The sequence below is a fragment of the Pongo abelii genome, chromosome X, assembly GCF_028885655.2.
Source record: "Pongo abelii isolate AG06213 chromosome X, NHGRI_mPonAbe1-v2.0_pri, whole genome shotgun sequence".
Lineage (NCBI taxonomy): Eukaryota > Metazoa > Chordata > Mammalia > Primates > Hominidae > Pongo > Pongo abelii.
The window spans coordinates 97,724,350-97,741,457 of NC_072008.2; the positions used below are offsets into that span (position 1 = coordinate 97,724,350).

Here is a 17,108-nt window from a genome sequence, read left to right on the forward strand (position 1 = left end):
AGATATAGTCCGATGTCATCATTTTACAAAAGTGAAAATTGAAATTCTGAAATATAAAATAGTTTCCCAAGTCACACAGTTAGTGACAGAACTGAGGCTATTTCACAACCCCACTCTAATGCTCATTTTTCATTTATTTATTTATTTATTTGAGACAGAGTCTCACTCTGTCTCCCAGGCTGGAGTGCAGTGGCCGATCTCGGCTTACTGCAAACTCCACCTCCCAGGTTCACGCCATTCTCCTGCCTCAGCCTCCCGAGTAGCTGGGACTACAGGCGCCTGCCACCTTGCGCAGCTAATTTTTTTGTATTTTTAGTAGAGACGGGGTTTCACCGTGTTAGCCAGGATGGTCTCGATCCCCTGACCTCGTGATCCACCCACCTAGCCCTCCCAAAGTGCTAGGATTACAGGCGTGAGCCACTGCGCCCAGCCTCTAATGCTCATTTTTCTAAACTGCACTGATTATCACACAACCAGGAATACCAAAAAAAAAAAAAAAAAGTATCAGCTATAAGCTATAATCTTTGCTCTTATGGAGCTTATAATTTCATAAGAGAGAGTATACAAGATGAACAACTGTGTATGATCAGGACAGGGAAGATAAGACATGTGCTATTTGTGCAGAAGACAGCTGCATCATAGCAGGCAGGCTCATAGATTTGAGAGAGGCTTGGCAAACAGATAGTATCTGGGGCAGGGTGAGGTTCTGGTAAAAAAAAAAAAAAAAAAAGTATAGTTACCATAGTGTCTTACTGTTTTAAATTTTTGAAATAAATTCTTTCCCAAAGAATTCCTGAAATGTTTGGTATTTTGATATTTTCTCTTAATGGAAAATGCAAATCAGTTAAACTATTAATGATTTTCATCCTATAATTGCTACCTACTGTCATTTGTGTGGACAATTTCAATAGGCATGTTCACTTTTTAGATAGAGATTTATTATAATGTTTTCTTATGACAATTTGATACCATTGTGTTGTTTACTTATATTAATTTTAAAATCATTCACTTATCTTTTATTTCACCATGATAATCCATTTATAGATTTAATTCATCATGAGGCGCCTACTAATGAGTTTATGATTAAGAAAATTTTGCTATTAGTTTGTTCAGCCATTTTTCAATTTTTTTTTAAATCATGGCACCTGAGTCCTAATTATAATTAATTGCTAAAGTTGATCATTTGAAGCTTCTTTGAAGAATTACTCAAGTTGTTTCAGTGTAAATTAACTCTAAAAAAGGCAGTGATTTATACTTTCTATTTTGGGTGCAAGAGATTAACACCAGTGCTAGATTATATTTAAAACACTTGGTTTATTGATTAACTTCCCTGAAGAACCTATGCCCTTATTTTTGCTTAAAACTATTTGCAGATCTGAAATATTTGAGGAAGGTCAGTGAGTGTATAGGGGTTAGATTCAGGGGAAGGAACAGTACTACTTTAACCATAATACCTACCTTTTTATCTATTTTTTTTTTTGCCTCAAAAAGTGACATTTATTCAAAAAAAAAAATGACAAGATGTCTATCCCTTGGCTCCCTTCCCTCCCCTCTCCTGCTGCTCCTCAGCCCCCCAAGATTGAGCCCTGGATGGGGCTGGGTGGCAGGACAGCCCCTCAGATGAGGTCAGCAACATTGAGGGGCATTTCCTCAATGGAGGTGTTGTAGAAGGTCTCAATGTCTCGAAGAGTCCTCTTGTCTTCTTCTGTCACCATGTTAATAGCCACACCTTTACGGCCAAACCGTCCACCTCGACCGATTCTGTGGATATAGTTTTCCCTGTTGGTGGGAAGGTCATAGTTGATGACTAAAGAAACCTGCTGCACATCAGTGCCTCTGGCCAGCAGGCCAGTGGTAATCAAAACTCTGCTAGAGCCAGAACGAAACTCCCTCGTGATCACGTCTCGTTCCTTTTGGTCCATATCTCCATGCATGGCAGAGACAGTGAAATCTCGAGCATGCATCTTCTCGGTGAGCCAGTCCACTGTCCTCCGGGTGTTGATGAAAATGACTGCCTGGGTGATGGTCAGGGTTTCATACAAGTCACATAGTGTGTCCAGCTTCCACTCCTCTCGTTCCACGTGGATGTAGAATTGGCGGATACCCTCCAGGGTCAACTCTTCTTTCTTGACAAGAATCCGAATGGGGTCCCTCATGAACTTCTTGGTCACCTCAAGCACATCAGAAGGCATTGTAGCTGACAGCAAAACTACCTGGGTGTTGCTGTTGAGCTTTTGGAATATGTCATAGATCTGGTCCTTGAATCCACGGCTTAACATTTCGTCAGCTTCATCCAGTACAAACATCTTGATGTATTTGGGAGACAGGTATCTCCGGTTAAGCATATCAAACACACGGCCAGGGGTACCCACGATGATGTGGGGAGCTTCCATCTGCAGTTTCTGCACCTCAGCACGCACATTGGTGCCCCTGATACAGGCATGACAGGAGGCACCCATGTAGTCTACTAGTGCCATGACCACCTTCTGTATCTGCTGAGCCAATTCTCGAGTGGGTGCTAGGACAAAGGCCTGGGTGGCTTTTAGATCTAATTCAATCTGCTGCAGAATCGATATGGCAAATGTGGCCGTTTTCCCAGTCCCAGATTGGGCTTGAGCGATTACATCATAACCCCTGATACAAGGTAGAATGGCTTGCTGCTGGATGGCAGAGGGCTTCTCAAAACCATAGGCGTAGATGCCACAGAGAAGGGACTCCGAGAGATTCATGTCATCAAAGCTGTCAACAATCTCATTCCAGTTACTCTTGATGACGCCTTCGGGCTCCATCCCATTGGGGCCATTGTCTCTGGATCCGGAATCCTGGCTCGCAGACATGATCCTTAGAAACTAGCCTTTTTATCTATTTTCTATATTGTGGCTTTGATTCTGTTGAATTTCCATTAAAAAGGTGGAGAGGTGTATTACAAATTGTAAACTTTTCTAACTTTTAAAAATCACTTTCCTAAAGGCAAAGATCAAAATCTTTCTAGGTTCTTTATATCCCAATTGTAGTTTCTGCTTCTTCTTCCTTTACACAAACACTTTGTCTCATCCAAACTTATTTTCTGAACATTGTCTAAACATACCTTGTGGTTTCCTTGCTCCCTGCCTTGCATAAACTTGCAGCTTCCATCTTGGAAGCTCTCCTCTCCTACCCTGCACCCCTACTGGATCAAAAGAATGTCACCTGTCCTTTCCATTTATTTATTTATTTATTTTTGAGATGGAGTCTTGCTCTGTTGCCCAGGCTGGAGTGCAATGGCGCGAGTTCGGCTCACTGCAACCTCTGCCTCCCAGGTTCAAGCAATTCTCCTGTCTCAGCCTCCCCGAGTAGCTGGGATTACAGGCCCCCGCCACCATGCCCGGCTGGGGTTTTGCCATTTTGGTCAGGCTGGTCTCGAATTCCTGACCTCAGGTGATCCGCCCTCCTCAGCCTCCCAAAGTGTTGGGATTACAGGCATGAGACACTGTGCCCAGTCCCTTTCCATTTTTGAAGTTAAACTCTCCCCATGAAGTCTTCTAATTCATAACAACTGGAACTGACCTCTCTATCCATTGATCTCCAATACCAATTATCATTTATTCTTACCACTACTTTATATTGCAGTTATCTATGTAGACTAGATCAACATGACCGTATTTGGGTACTCAATAAATATGTGTTAAATGAAACACATATTTATTGTGAGGTATTCATGGACCACAAGTTTTGCAGAGCAATAAAGTTTAATTGTATTCTTCTAGTTTCAAGCAGAAAGAAAATAATGAAAAAATATGTATTTAACTAGAAGGAGACTGTATTAGTCAGGGTTTTCTAGAGGGACAGAACTAATAGTATATATGTATATATTAAAGGGAGTTTATTAAGGAGAACTGACTCACAGGATCACAAGGTGAAGTCCCACGATAGACCGTCTGCAAGCTGAAGACCTAGGAAGCCAGTAGTGGCTCATTCCAAGTCCCAAAACCTCGAAAGTAGGGAAGCCAACAGTTTAGCCTTCAGTCTGTGGCTGAAGGCCTGAGAGCCCCTGGCAAACCACTGGTGTAAATCCAAGAGTCCAAAAACTGAAGAACTTGGAGTCTGATGTTCGAGGACAGGGAGCATCCAGAGGAAGACTCAGCATGTCGGCTCATCCCACCTTCTTCTGACTGCCTTTTCTAGCTTCGCTGGCAAGTGATTGGATGATGCCCAACCAGACTGAGGGTGAGTTGGCCTTTCCCAGTTCACTGACTCGAATGTTAATCTCCTCTGGCAACACCCTCACAGACACACCCAGAAACAATACTTTGCATCCTTCAATCCAAACAAATTGACACTTAATATTAACCATCACAGAGAGATTTCTACTACTAAGTCTCTCTCACGTAACATAGCTTCAGTGGAATTATATTCTCAGATCCATAGTTTCTCTGAGTGATAGTTGCCCATAATTTAAAATGTAAAATGTATACTCTGCAGCAGCATGTTTGTAAGGCACGTAAATGTGAGTGTTTTAGTTAGCTCAACACTTACTTTTAATGCTTAGAATGACATACTTGAAATATATTTTCAATTTTTCTTAAGACTTTGACCAGAACTGGGGTTAATCCATTCAGACATTATTTTGGTATTCATAGATCATCTTGAAGGTATGTTTTATTAAATAGCCTATAATATTTACTTAATTCAAAACTGATTTCTAATCTTTAAAATTTACTCATGATGGCACATTAAGTTATTGAGCTCAACAGAGAATCAAGGAACAAAGAGTAACAGCTCTTTCTACCATCTTCTTAGATTTTTCAGATTGATCCAATACAACTTTTAAAGGCATTGGAGGCCAAAACTAATATTAATACATTAGCATTAATGCAGGTGTAGACAGATGTAGAAAGCTCCAAGAAAATTAAATTCTTAGATAATCTTTCTGGCTGTTTTCTTATTTTAGCAAATGTGTTTTTATGTTACTTATTGATTTATTTATCTATTATTATTTTTTGAGACAGGGTCTCCCTCTGTTGCCCAGGCTGGAGTGCAGAGGTACAATCACGGCTCATTGTAACTCCCCCTCCTGGGCTCAAGCGATCCTCACTCCTCAGCCTCTTGAGTAGATGGGACTACAGTCATGTGCCACCATGCCTAGCAAATGTTTTCTATTTTTTTGTAGAGACAGGGTCTCACTATGTTGCCCAGGCTGGTCTTGAACTCCTGGGCTCAAACAGTCCACCATCCTGGACCTCTCATAGTGCTGGGATTACAGACATGAGCCACCGTGCTCAGCCAGCAAATTTATTTTATAATTAAAAAAATCAGTGTTGGGTTAGCAGTGTTATATAGTATGTAGAATACCATCCTGAGGATTAGGAAACCTTGTTAGGAATTAGTTGTGTGTTTTTGGGAAGGCCTCTTTTGCAATATGAACCTGAACATGTTTTTCTATAAAATGAGGTTCAGAACTTGGGGATTTCTAAGATTTCCTCCAGTTCAATCCTTTTATGTCTTTAAACTTGTAAAGGGTAGGGAAAAAGTCCTCAAAAAGTAATACTGTGGTAGGCATGGTGCTCACGCCTGTAATCCTAACACTTTGGGAGGCCAAGGCGGGTGGATCACCTGAGGTCAGGAGTTCGAGACGAGGCTGGCCAACATAGCAAAACCCCGTCTCTACCAAAATACAAAAATTAGCCGAGTGTGGTGGCGGGCACCTATAATCCCAGCTACTCGGGAGGCTGAGGCAGGAGACTCACTTGAACCTGGGGGTGGGGAGGTTGCAGTGAGCCGGGATCAGCCACTTTACTCCAGCCGGGGTGAAACACCAAAACTCTGTCTCAAAAAAAAAAAAAAAGTAATACCATATTCACACAAATACTCCCTTTATTCTCTTGAAGAACAAATAACAAAGGGATCTGTATATACTAGCGTAAGTGTTTCTTTGAGATTCACTCTCTTATTTCCTCGTATAATGCAAGGGAAAGGCCATAGACTAATTTTTTATTAAAGTAAATACAAGTAATTTTTAATCTAGAGGTTTATTTCTGTAGCAGTAGAAATTCTTCCACATTAAATACAGGAAGGAAAAAAAATGCTTCAGAAGCACATTTGAAGAGAGCTATATTCAATTTCACAGGAAAGATTCAACATCAAGTAACCCCTGGGTCCCTTCAATGTATTGCTCTAATTTATACATCAAAGTGAGAACAAGCTTGCTGAAACATAAGGCCTGAAGGATCAACTCAAATGTTTCTAGCAGAATGTAGTTCAGCAGTTACACAGTCCATGAAATGCTCATTAACAAGCTGAGGCAATATGTACTGAGTATACAGGTTCACCTTTGCATATTAAGGAGCAATGTGTAATAACATTTATGGCTCTTGCTGTTCCACATGCAGAGAACACTGAGATTAGAGCCGGGCTGTATAAATGTCAAATGTATTTATGGTCATGCATGCATACTGCTGTTTTAAAACAGTAGTCTCTTAAGGGCCACAAATGTTTCATTCATATGCAGGTAGTTGGCAGCCACCATTTTTCTTGAGCCACAGATTACTTCTGCTATAGATTTCCATCCTACAACACAGATCTACCACCAACAGCTTTATGAAGCCATATGCCCTTCAGAAACACTGCAATTTTGGTTTTCCCTTCATAATAATGTACATTACCTTAATGTTTCATAAAAATATTTCATTTAAAGGCAGCAAAGTAAAAACAAGATACAACTAACATGTAACTAAACGAGACCCTAAGCCCCAGAATTAAAATATGGTTTTCTGCTGTACTAGCAGCATGAGATCTCTTCACCATAAAATCTCGAAGCTCACAAGAAGGGAAGAGGGCGGAATATATATATATGTATTGACTCATTCCAAAGCATTCTTAAAGACCTTAAAACCAGAAAACAATGAAATTAACATGTCAGCTTTCCCCTCCACTTCTAGGAAGTCTTGTCTGACCGGCTTACCCTCACATATGCTTTAGAGTATAAACACGTATCTTTTAAAATTAATAGTTCTATTAGTATTTTTTTTCAGATTTGACTCATTCCAAAATTTATTGCATTTTAATGCAAACTAGGCATGCATATTATTGGTTTGGTTATAATGCAGTCTTTTTTTTTTGAGAAGGAGTCTCGCTCTGTCACCTAGGCTGGAGTGCAGTGGCGCAATCTCAGCTCACTGCAAGCTCCGCCTCCCGGGTTCACGCCATTCTCCTGCCTCAGCCTCCCGAATAGCTGGGACTACAGGCGCCCGCCACCACGCCCAGCTAATTTTTTGTATTTTTAGTAAAGATGGGGTTTCACCGTGTTAGCCAGGATGGTTTTGATCTCCTGACCTCGTGATCCGCCCTCCTCGGCCTCCCAAAGTGCTGGGATTACAGGTGTGAGCCACCGCGCCCGGCCAATATAATGCAGTCTTGAGATAATCTGATAAATTATTTATTTATTTTTAATTTTAATTTTTTAATTAATTTATTTGCTTTTTTTTGAGACAGGGTCTCTCTGTTGCTCAGGCTGGAGTGCTGTGGTGCCATCATGGCTCACTGCAGCCTCCACATCCCAGGCTCAAGAAATTTTCCCATCTCAGCCTCCTGAGTAGCTGGGACTACAGGGGTGCACCACCACATCCAGCTAATTTTTTTAATTTTTGGCAGAGATGAGGTCTCGTTATGTTGCCCATGCTGGTCTCCAACTCCTGGGCTCAAGTGATCCTCCCACCTTGGCCTCCCAAAGTGCTGGGATTGCAGGTGTGAGCTGCCACACCTAGCCATTGATTAATTACTTAAAAATCAAAGCAATATGCTGTTACAGAACCAGACCTTATAGGCAACAAATTACCCAGGTCACATACTTTTTGAAGTACATTATTGGGTATAGATATACCACATTAACCAAAAGTACTTTATTAGAAAGATAGGAAATTGAAAAAATGGAGATGGAATTTTGGGAGTCCCTAAGCAATTCAATAATTTCTCAAAACAAACTTGACTCATTAGTAATAAAACCTACAGTTTTCCATTATTATTTTCATTATTTTATTATTTCTATTATTTCTAAATGAACTAATTTACATAATGCATGTATTCAAGCCAAGCTGAACAGCTAGCATATTTCTTACCAAGTAGTGTGTGCTCTTAAATGCATATTGAATAAGACACATTTATGCATTTTCTATTTTTATTTTACACATTTAATTGTTTATCTGTGAGGTAAATCACATTTTAATTTTTTGCAAAACTAAACAAGAGGCTTTTACCCAATAGCATTTTGGTCTACCTGTACTTTTTGAGAGAATAAATAGCTTTGTAGTCTTGATACATATTATCAGGTACTTTAACATGATATTTCATAACAGTTTCAAAACACACTGTTAGAATGGAATAAGCTAAAAGGGGGCAGGAGTGGTATGCCATGATATTTTTCATGTAATACAAAGTCATGCCTATACCATCCATCATATGAACTATGTAGTAAAGTTGATGACTTGTAGAATGGAATGGCACCATTTTCTAACTTTCCTTTCTTTTTTTTTTTTTTTTTCAGACGGAGTCTCGCTCTGTCACCCCGGTTGGAGTGCAGTGGCGTGATCTTGGCTCACTGCAACCTCCGCCTCCTGGGTTCAAGCAATTCTCTGCCTCAGCCTCCCCAGTATCTGGGATTACAGGCACCTACAACCACGCCTGGCTAATTTTTGTATTTTTAGTAGAGGTGGGGTTTCACCATCTTGGCCAGGCAGGTCTTGAACTCCTGACCTCGTAATCCACCTGCCTCGGCCTCTGAAAGTGCTGGGATTACAGGCGTGAGCCACCGCACCTGACCACCATTTTCTAACTTTTCTAAGATGTGAAGGTAAACAAAGAGATAAATATGGTGAAAATGCAGATTCAAAATAATTAGAAATTCACTTTTGATAAGGCAATTCAAATGCTAATTGTCGAATTCATATTTTACACTTTTGATCATAAGCCTTGTATTTTTATTGTGACATCATAGTGAAAGAGTGATGCCTTTTAGATTCATGAAGAAAGCAGACCCATACATGGGTGGAAGCTAGTGTCTTGGTGCGGAAAACAGCATGTCTTTCACAAAGTGACAATTACAACATGACTGCAATAGTAGTTGACAATACACCTTATTTGAACATGTTTAGTCTTCTCAGGCATAAATGATTTAGACTGAACAAAATTAATAGCATAGGGTTCTCCATAAACACTTATCTGTAGTGTATGCACTATGGATTTTGACATGTTTTAATCATAAAGTCTTTTCTACTAATAATAATTATTTCAGAGGTCTGGCAGATATTCATGTAGTGGCTTCCTTTTTCTGTTTTAGTCAATTATTAAATTATCTGACTATGTTTTATTCTCTTAATAGTATAAGTATGTAGCTGAGATAAATAAACAAACATCTATTATTTTTATGAAAATTAATTATGAGTTAACGTATTTTTAAATTTTAGTAGCATGATCATTCATTTTAATCATAGCTTCTAAAATTTTTTTTGTTTTGTTTTTTGTCTTTTTTTTTTTTTTTTTTTTTTTGAGACAGAGCCTTGCTCTGTCGCCCAGGCTGGAGTGCAATGGCATGATCTTGGCTCACTGCAACCTCTGCCTCCTGGATTCAAGCGAGTCTCCAGCCTCAGCCTCCCAAGTAGCTGGGATTACAGGCGTCCGCCACCATGCCCAGCTAATTTTGTATTTTTAGTAGAGACGGGGTTTCACCAGGTTGGCCAGGCTGGTCTTGAACTCCTAACCTCAGGTGATCCACCCGCCTCGGCCTCCCAAAGTGCTGGGATTACAGGCGTGAGCCACCGCACCCCAGCCTAAAATTGTTTTTAATCCAATCTGAGAATTAGCCCAGTTACTCTCATTGAGTAATTTAGGTATTTGTAAACATATTATGTTGAGTCACTAGGGTGTCTTGTGCCATCAGTGCACACTTGTCCTCACCTAATATGTGTGTACTCTGTCACACAATGCTTCTCCTATTTCTTGGACCGTATTAGCAATAATTGAATAGTTGAAGCAAAATTTTTTAAATGTAAACAAAGATGACATCAATTTTTTCAATTTTTATTGATTTTACTTTATTTATGTATTTATTTATTTTTTGAGATGGAGTCTCTCTCTGTTGCCAGGCTGGAGTGCACTGGCATGATCTCGGCTTACTGCAACCTCCAGCTTCTGGGTTCCAGCAATTCTCCTGCCTCAGCCTCCTGAGTAGCTGGGACTACAGGGGTGCACCACCATGCCTAGCTAATTTTTGTATTTTTAGTAGAGATGGGGTTTCACCATGTTGAGTGACAGAGCGAGACTCCCTTTCAAAGAAAAAAGAAGCAGTCATCTCTGTTTTGTTTTTTTTTTCTGAAACAGAGTCTCACTCTTGTTGCCGAGGCTGGAGAGCAGTGGCACGATCTCAGCTAACTGCAACCTCCACCTCCCGGGTTCAAGCTTCTCCTTCCTCAGCTTCCCGAGTAGCTGGGATTACAGGTGTCTGCCACCACGCCCGGCTAATTTTTGTACTTTTAGTAGAGATGGGGTTTTGGCATGTTGGCCAGGCTGGTCTCCTGACCTCAGGTGATCCACCCACCTCAGCCTCCCCAAGTGCTGGAATTACAGGTGTGAGCCACTGTGCCCAGCTGCAGTCACCTCTTGAAAAACCAAATCCAACCACATTGTTAACCACAACATTATTCCTATCCCTGAAATAAATATAATGAAAGCATTTGGGAAACAAGTTTTGAAATTATTGAGCCATGAACTGGTTGGTGTTTTCATGACCAGTTTCTAAATGGTTTCTATGATAAGTCTTTAGTTCATAATGTGTGTTTCTTTCTGTCATACTTAACATGCCTATTATATTTATGAAACTTACTAGAAATTCCTCTACAAAGAAAAGAAAAAAATAAAAGAATCAATGGGTGTCGCATTAAATAGTGGTATAGTGAGAATGAAGGCCAAGTGATATTCTTGAGTACTTAACGTTTACATTTAAGAATATCGTAATCTGGGCCAGGCCAGGCAGTGGTTCACACCTGTAATCCCAGCACTTTGGTAGGCCGAGGCGAGTGGATCACCTGAGGTCGGGAGTTTGAGACCCATCTGGCCAATACAGTGAAACCTTGTCTCTACTAAAATTGCAAAACTTAGCTGGGAGTGGTGGCGGGCACCTGTAATTCCAGCTACTCGGGAGGCTGAGGCAGGAGAGTTGCTTGAAGCTGGGAGGCGGAGGTTCCAGTGAGCTGAGATCATGCCACTGCACTCCAGCCTGGGTGACAGAGCGACACTGCATCTCAATGAATAAATTTAAATAAATACATACATACATAAAAGAAAATCGTAGTCTGAATGTATTGCCCTCCATTTACCCTTTGCTTTAACCATTTATCTTATGCTTTAACTATGGCAACTATGGTTCTGGAGCATGAACACTGTCCTGTATCACATTTTGGGGAAAGTTTATTCCTCACCTGAAATTCCTGTCCCAATCCTCACCCTCTGCATGTTGGCCTATGTAATCTTTTTCTGTAATGCCAACCAATTTTCTCTACCAAGTTGTCTTTGATTTTCTCTGCCTAGGTAAATACTACTTCCCTTCTCTAACTCACCACAGCATGTTCTTATTACTACTCAGTTCATCACAATCTAGTGATTTTTGTATATATTAGAAGACTGTAAGTTTCTTGTGGGCAGTAACCATACAATTTATCATTGTCACACCACCTACTCAACCTCTAAGTGTAGTTTCTCAGAGGTCAGTACTAGGTCACCATCTACTTTTTTTCTAAGACCTTTCTCTTGATGGTATCATATCCTACAGTATTAAATACCATTTCTACGCATATGACTCTCCTTTATCTCCAAACTTGTGTCTCTAACTGCCTACACTAAGTCACAGGTATCTTAAATTTTAACAGCTTTTCTGCTGCACCAAACCTAGTTCCTTCTTCATCATCTCTATTTCATTAAATGGTACTAATACTAGCCCAGTTTCTCTCCTTATTTCTTCTACTCCAACCTAGATTCAATCCCTCACCAGACTCTTATTTATTCTGCCTCTAAACTCTGTCATACTCATCAACTTCTCTCCATCTTTACTGATATCACACTAAATCAGGCTGTTGGCCATCCACCACACACTCTTGTATCAGTATCCTAGAGTCTCCCAAACTTTCATTCTCACATCTCATCAATCACATTCTTCTCGGAATACATAGAATGATATTCAAAACATAAATCAAATAATAATGTCTTCCCAATCCATTTAGAATAAAACTCGAATCTTTACAATGACCTACAATATCCTGCCTGATTTGACTCTTTTCTATGTCATTCCACTTTCCTCCTTGCTTACTATATATTCCAGGCACACTGGTCTCCATTTTTAATTTTTATCAAACAAGGGAAGTGCTGTCCTGCCTCTGTGTCTTTGCCCTTGCTCTGTTTTCTGCCTAGGACACTGCCACACCTACCATACTTCTCATACTTCAAGTTGCAGCTTAAAAGTCATTTCCTTAGAGATGCTGTCTATAACACTATTATCTATTAAGTCAATTCTGTTGTGCTACCTTATTCTTCTTTTCCTCTATTTTATGTGTCACATATTATAAAGATACACTTCAGTGGTTACAACTTAGGTGCAACGGGAGCCAAGGCAGGTGAAATAAATGGGTAAAATAGGCCTAGTACAAGCCAGGTGTGGTGGCTCACACTTGTAATCCCAGCACTTTGAGAGACTGAGGCGGGCAGATCACCTGAAATTGGAGTTGGAGACCAGCCTGACCAACAGAGAGAAACCCCATCTCTACTAAAAATACAAAATTAGCTGGACGTGGTGGTGCATACCTGAAATCCCAGCTACTCAGGAGGCTGAAGCAGGAGAATCGCTTGAACCTGGGAGGAAGAGGTTGCAGTGAGCCGAGATTGCACCACTGCACCCCAGCCTGGGCAACAAGAGCAAAACGCCATTTCAAAAAAAAAAAAAAAATAGGCCTAGTATAATACCGCAAGAGGTGTGACTAGCACTGGAGATGACATTCTGGATCTAAAATGGGCAATAGCTATTTAGTCCCAGGCCATTTGGGAGTAGGGCCTATGTTGAAAGCATCCTAAGGTTTTCAAGACAAACAGGGAATCTGAATGTTAATGTAAATATTCCATATTTTTTGATATTGTACAACAATTAATATATTTAAAATGCAGACCAAACAAAACATGTCTGCTGAACATTTCTATCCCTGGAAGTCCAATTTGTGATCTCTGATTTATTTATGCATTTGTTTATTTGTTTGTTGCTTATCTTTCCTACTAAATTGTGAGCTCCATGTGGGTTAGGGAACATGTCTGTCTCACTCATCACTGTATTTCTACTGCCTAAGGAATGTCTGGCACATAGTATGAACTCAACATTTGTTGCATGAATGGATGAATAGATTTAAATTTTATGCACATACTGTTTCATCGTGCTTTCTGGTTGAAAGAATAACAAATGCAATTTAATATTGAATTATTAGAAAATAATAGTATAGGAGAGGCAGGCAACATTTAGTTCTATAATCCATTAAGGAAAGTTCCAATCAAATATGAAAATATATTAACATGATAATGCTTATAAATATAATATCTTCAACATAATGATATTATGTCCTTTTAGTCAAAACAGTGGCATTAAAAAATTACAATGGTAATGCATGCAATAAAGTTATTCATATTGATTATATGTATTTTAAATTCCTATAAAGGTCTCAAAAATTTGACATTGCCCCAGGCATACTCTTCCATATCCAAACACAAATGGGAGAGTTTTGTTTGTCATTGTTACACAAGGTCTAACTAAAAGTAATGAGACTGGTTTTGATGACTTAGTTTTGATGACTTAGTTATTATCTGTCTCATTGCTTCATAGGTACATTATGTAACAGTAGACAATAGTAGTTATTGTGAGCTCCTTATATGGAACTTTCTTGAAGTGAACTAAATTATTTTTGACCTCATGATAAATGTTTGCCCTTTTAAGGATGTTACTAATATTTATAGGGCATTTGCTAGTCTTTTTTTGTTTGTTTGTTTGTTTTTGTTTTTTATTTTTTATTTTACTTTAAGTTCTAGGGTACATGTGCACAACGTACAGGTTTGTTACATATGTATACGTGTGCCATGTTGGTGTGCTGCACTCGTTAACTCGTCATTTACATTAGGTATATCTCCTAATGCTATTTCTTCCCCCTCCCTCCACCCCCCTACATTTGCTAGTCTTTTAAAAGTAAACTTGAGGCTGGGCGCGGTGTCTCACGCCTGTAATCCCAGCACTTTGGGAGGCCGAGGCAGGTGGATCACCTGAGGTCAGGAGTTCAAGATCAGTCTGGCCAACATGGTGAAACCTCGTCTCTACTGAAAATACAAAAATCAGCCGGTCGTGGTTGCATGCGCCTGTAATCCCAGCTACTCGGGAGGCTGAGGCAAAAGAATTGCTTGAACCCAGGAGGCGGAGGTTGCAGTAAACCGAGATTGCACCATTGCACTCCAGCCTGGGTGAAAAGAATGAAACTCTGTCTCAAAAAAATAAAATAAAATAAAATAAGATTATAAACTGCATTTTCTGATTAGTTTAAGACAGCACCAAAGTAATCCTTAACAATTGAAGAGGAATTGTTGCTTTCTAAGCACATATGCATTTATGTTCTCCTACTGTTTAATACATCATGACAGTCACAAATGTTTTGATTAAACACTGAAAATATAAAAATGTTCTCTCGCCGGGAGTGGTGGCTCACACCTGTAATCCCAGCACTTTGGGAGGCTGAGGCAGGCGGATCACCTGAGGTTAGGAGTTTGAGACCAGCCTGAAAAACATGGAGAAACCCTGTCTCTAGTAAAAATACAAAATTAGCGGGTGTGGTGGCGCATGCCTGTAATCCCAGCTACTCCGGAGGCCGAGGCAGGTGAATCGCTTTAACCTGGGAAGCAGAGGTTGCAGTGAGCCAAGATCATGCCACTGCACTCCAGTCTGCGCAACAAGAGCAAAACTCTGTCTCAAAAAATAAAAAATAAAAAAATAAATTAAAATAAATTTTTAAAAAATCTCTTTTTTGATTTAAAATAAATTTTTTACCAGATTGAAGATATGTGGGGAGTGTGTGTGTGTGTTTGTGTGTATTGGATTGGGTTTTGAGGGGAAAAAATTTAAAGTATGGGAGAATCTAATTTTAAAACTAATATAATTGATGTTCTCAGAGGAATATGTATTTCTTATCTTTGAAATATGTTTAAAAAAAGTTTCATTGCTAATGATGTCAGTATTTCAACCAATGGAAGCTGAATTTTGTTGCCTAAAGCATGATTTTTATTAAATTCACTGTTTGATTCAGTTGTAATTCAAGACAAGTCTTTCCTTTTTCATTTTAATCTTTCTTAATGAGCATATCTAGTGCAGAAATGTTCATAAGTGTTTGAAAACTCATCCTATGTAAATAATGAAAATGATTTTAGGATAGTATGAAAAAGAGAGACATATGAATCTAATTATTACTACTAGTAAACATATATGTTTTATCCAGTGTATTCATTGCCAAGCCCCTATGTATATTGTTAAAATGTATAGTTATTAAATTATATGTTATAAATATTAATAGGTGCTGTAATATGCCATGTCATTTATTGGTGTTTTCATTTTCCTCTAATATAGATGTTAATAATGAGTGCTTTCCGTACAAGCCAAAAATTTGAATACCCCAGTTTCTGGATTCATTTGCTTTATTCCCTCCACCGTTAAATTAGATTGATTATAGTATTTGGTTATAATTATGCTGCAATTGTATTTTGAGAATTGAAACAGCAGTCTTAAATCCTTTTTGAAATTCGTCAGGGTTTAAATCAATAATTTAAGTATCACATCAGAAGCAGCCACATAGTTATCCTTCCCCCCACTTTTTTTTTTTCTTTTTTTTGAGATGGAGTCTCGCTCTGCCACCCTGACTGGAGTGCAGTGGCCTGATCTCAGCTCACTGTAACCTCTGCCTCCCAGGTTCAAGGGATTCTCCTGCCTCAGCCTCCCAAGTAGCTGGAACTACAGGTGCGTGCTACCAAGCCAGGCTAACTGTTTTGTATTTTTAGTAGAGATGGGGTTTCACCATGTTAGCCAGCATGATCTCGATCTCCTGACCTGATGATCTGCCCACCTCAGCCTCCCAAAGTGCTGTGATTACAGGCATGAGCCACCACACCCGGCCTTACCCTTCCCCCTTTCTAAGAGTCACATAACTCTACCCAAACCTAAAATATCAATTTAATGTAAAGCTATTGGTTTTATGTTACTGTTATGGTGATTATTGAATAAGTTAGACTATAGTTGAAGTGTGGAGCTAGTTATTACAAAAGAGTAAATAGCCAAAAGAGTAATTTTGTCTCAGAAGCAGACATTTTGATGAGAATTAGCGTGATTCTCTATTTGGTATGTGAAGATTTGTAATTATATATGTAAAATTTCTATTCTTTTAATTATTTCACCAATGGATGCAAGTAAGGTGCTACAGTTAATTATAATGAATGTGGAAGCAATTTGAAATACTATTAAATGTTTTACAAATGTAAAACAGTCTTCTGATGGGAGTATGCACTAAGTAGTATTTACTGAAAGAGAAAATAAATAGTTGATCTTACATCTCTAAACTCACTCTCCTTGGATTTCAGTCAGTATGGAATATACTTGCTGAAAAATAATGTTCTAGGAATTGTGCCTTGGACAGAAAAGAAAGACACAAATAACTAAAAACAAAATAGGACTCTTGCCTGCAATCTCTCAGCATTAGTCTTTTTTTTTTTTTTTTTTTTTTTTGGAGACTGAGTCTGCCTGTTGTTGCCCAAGCTGAAGTCCAATGACGCGATCTTGGCTCACTGCAACCTCCGCCTCCTGGGTTCAAGTGATTCTCCTGCTTCAGCCTCCAGAGTAGCTGGGATTACAGGTGTGTGCTACCACACCTGGCTAATTTTTGTAATTTTAGTAGAGACGGGGGTTTCACCATGTAGGCCTGTTTGGTCTCAAACTCCTGACCTCAGGTGATCTGCCTGCCTCGGCCTCCCAAAGTGCTGGGATTACAGGTGTGAGCCACCACACCTGGTCTCAGCATTAGTTT

General features: G+C 39.4%; 2 protein-coding genes across 7 annotated transcripts in view; one reads left to right on the forward strand and one right to left on the reverse strand.

Annotated features, from left to right (window-relative positions):
- PCDH11X (protocadherin 11 X-linked) overlaps nt 1–17,108 on the forward strand; it is an 837,711-nt gene that overhangs the window by 324,461 nt on the left and 496,142 nt on the right. The gene's annotated exons all lie outside the window — the stretch shown is intronic.
- On the reverse strand, nt 1,482–2,854 carry LOC100451951 (eukaryotic initiation factor 4A-I-like). Its single transcript, XM_009235029.4, has one exon. The coding sequence runs from the start codon at nt 2,835–2,837 to the stop codon at nt 1,617–1,619; it is 1,221 nt and encodes a 406-aa protein (XP_009233304.3). The 5' UTR covers nt 2,838–2,854; the 3' UTR covers nt 1,482–1,616.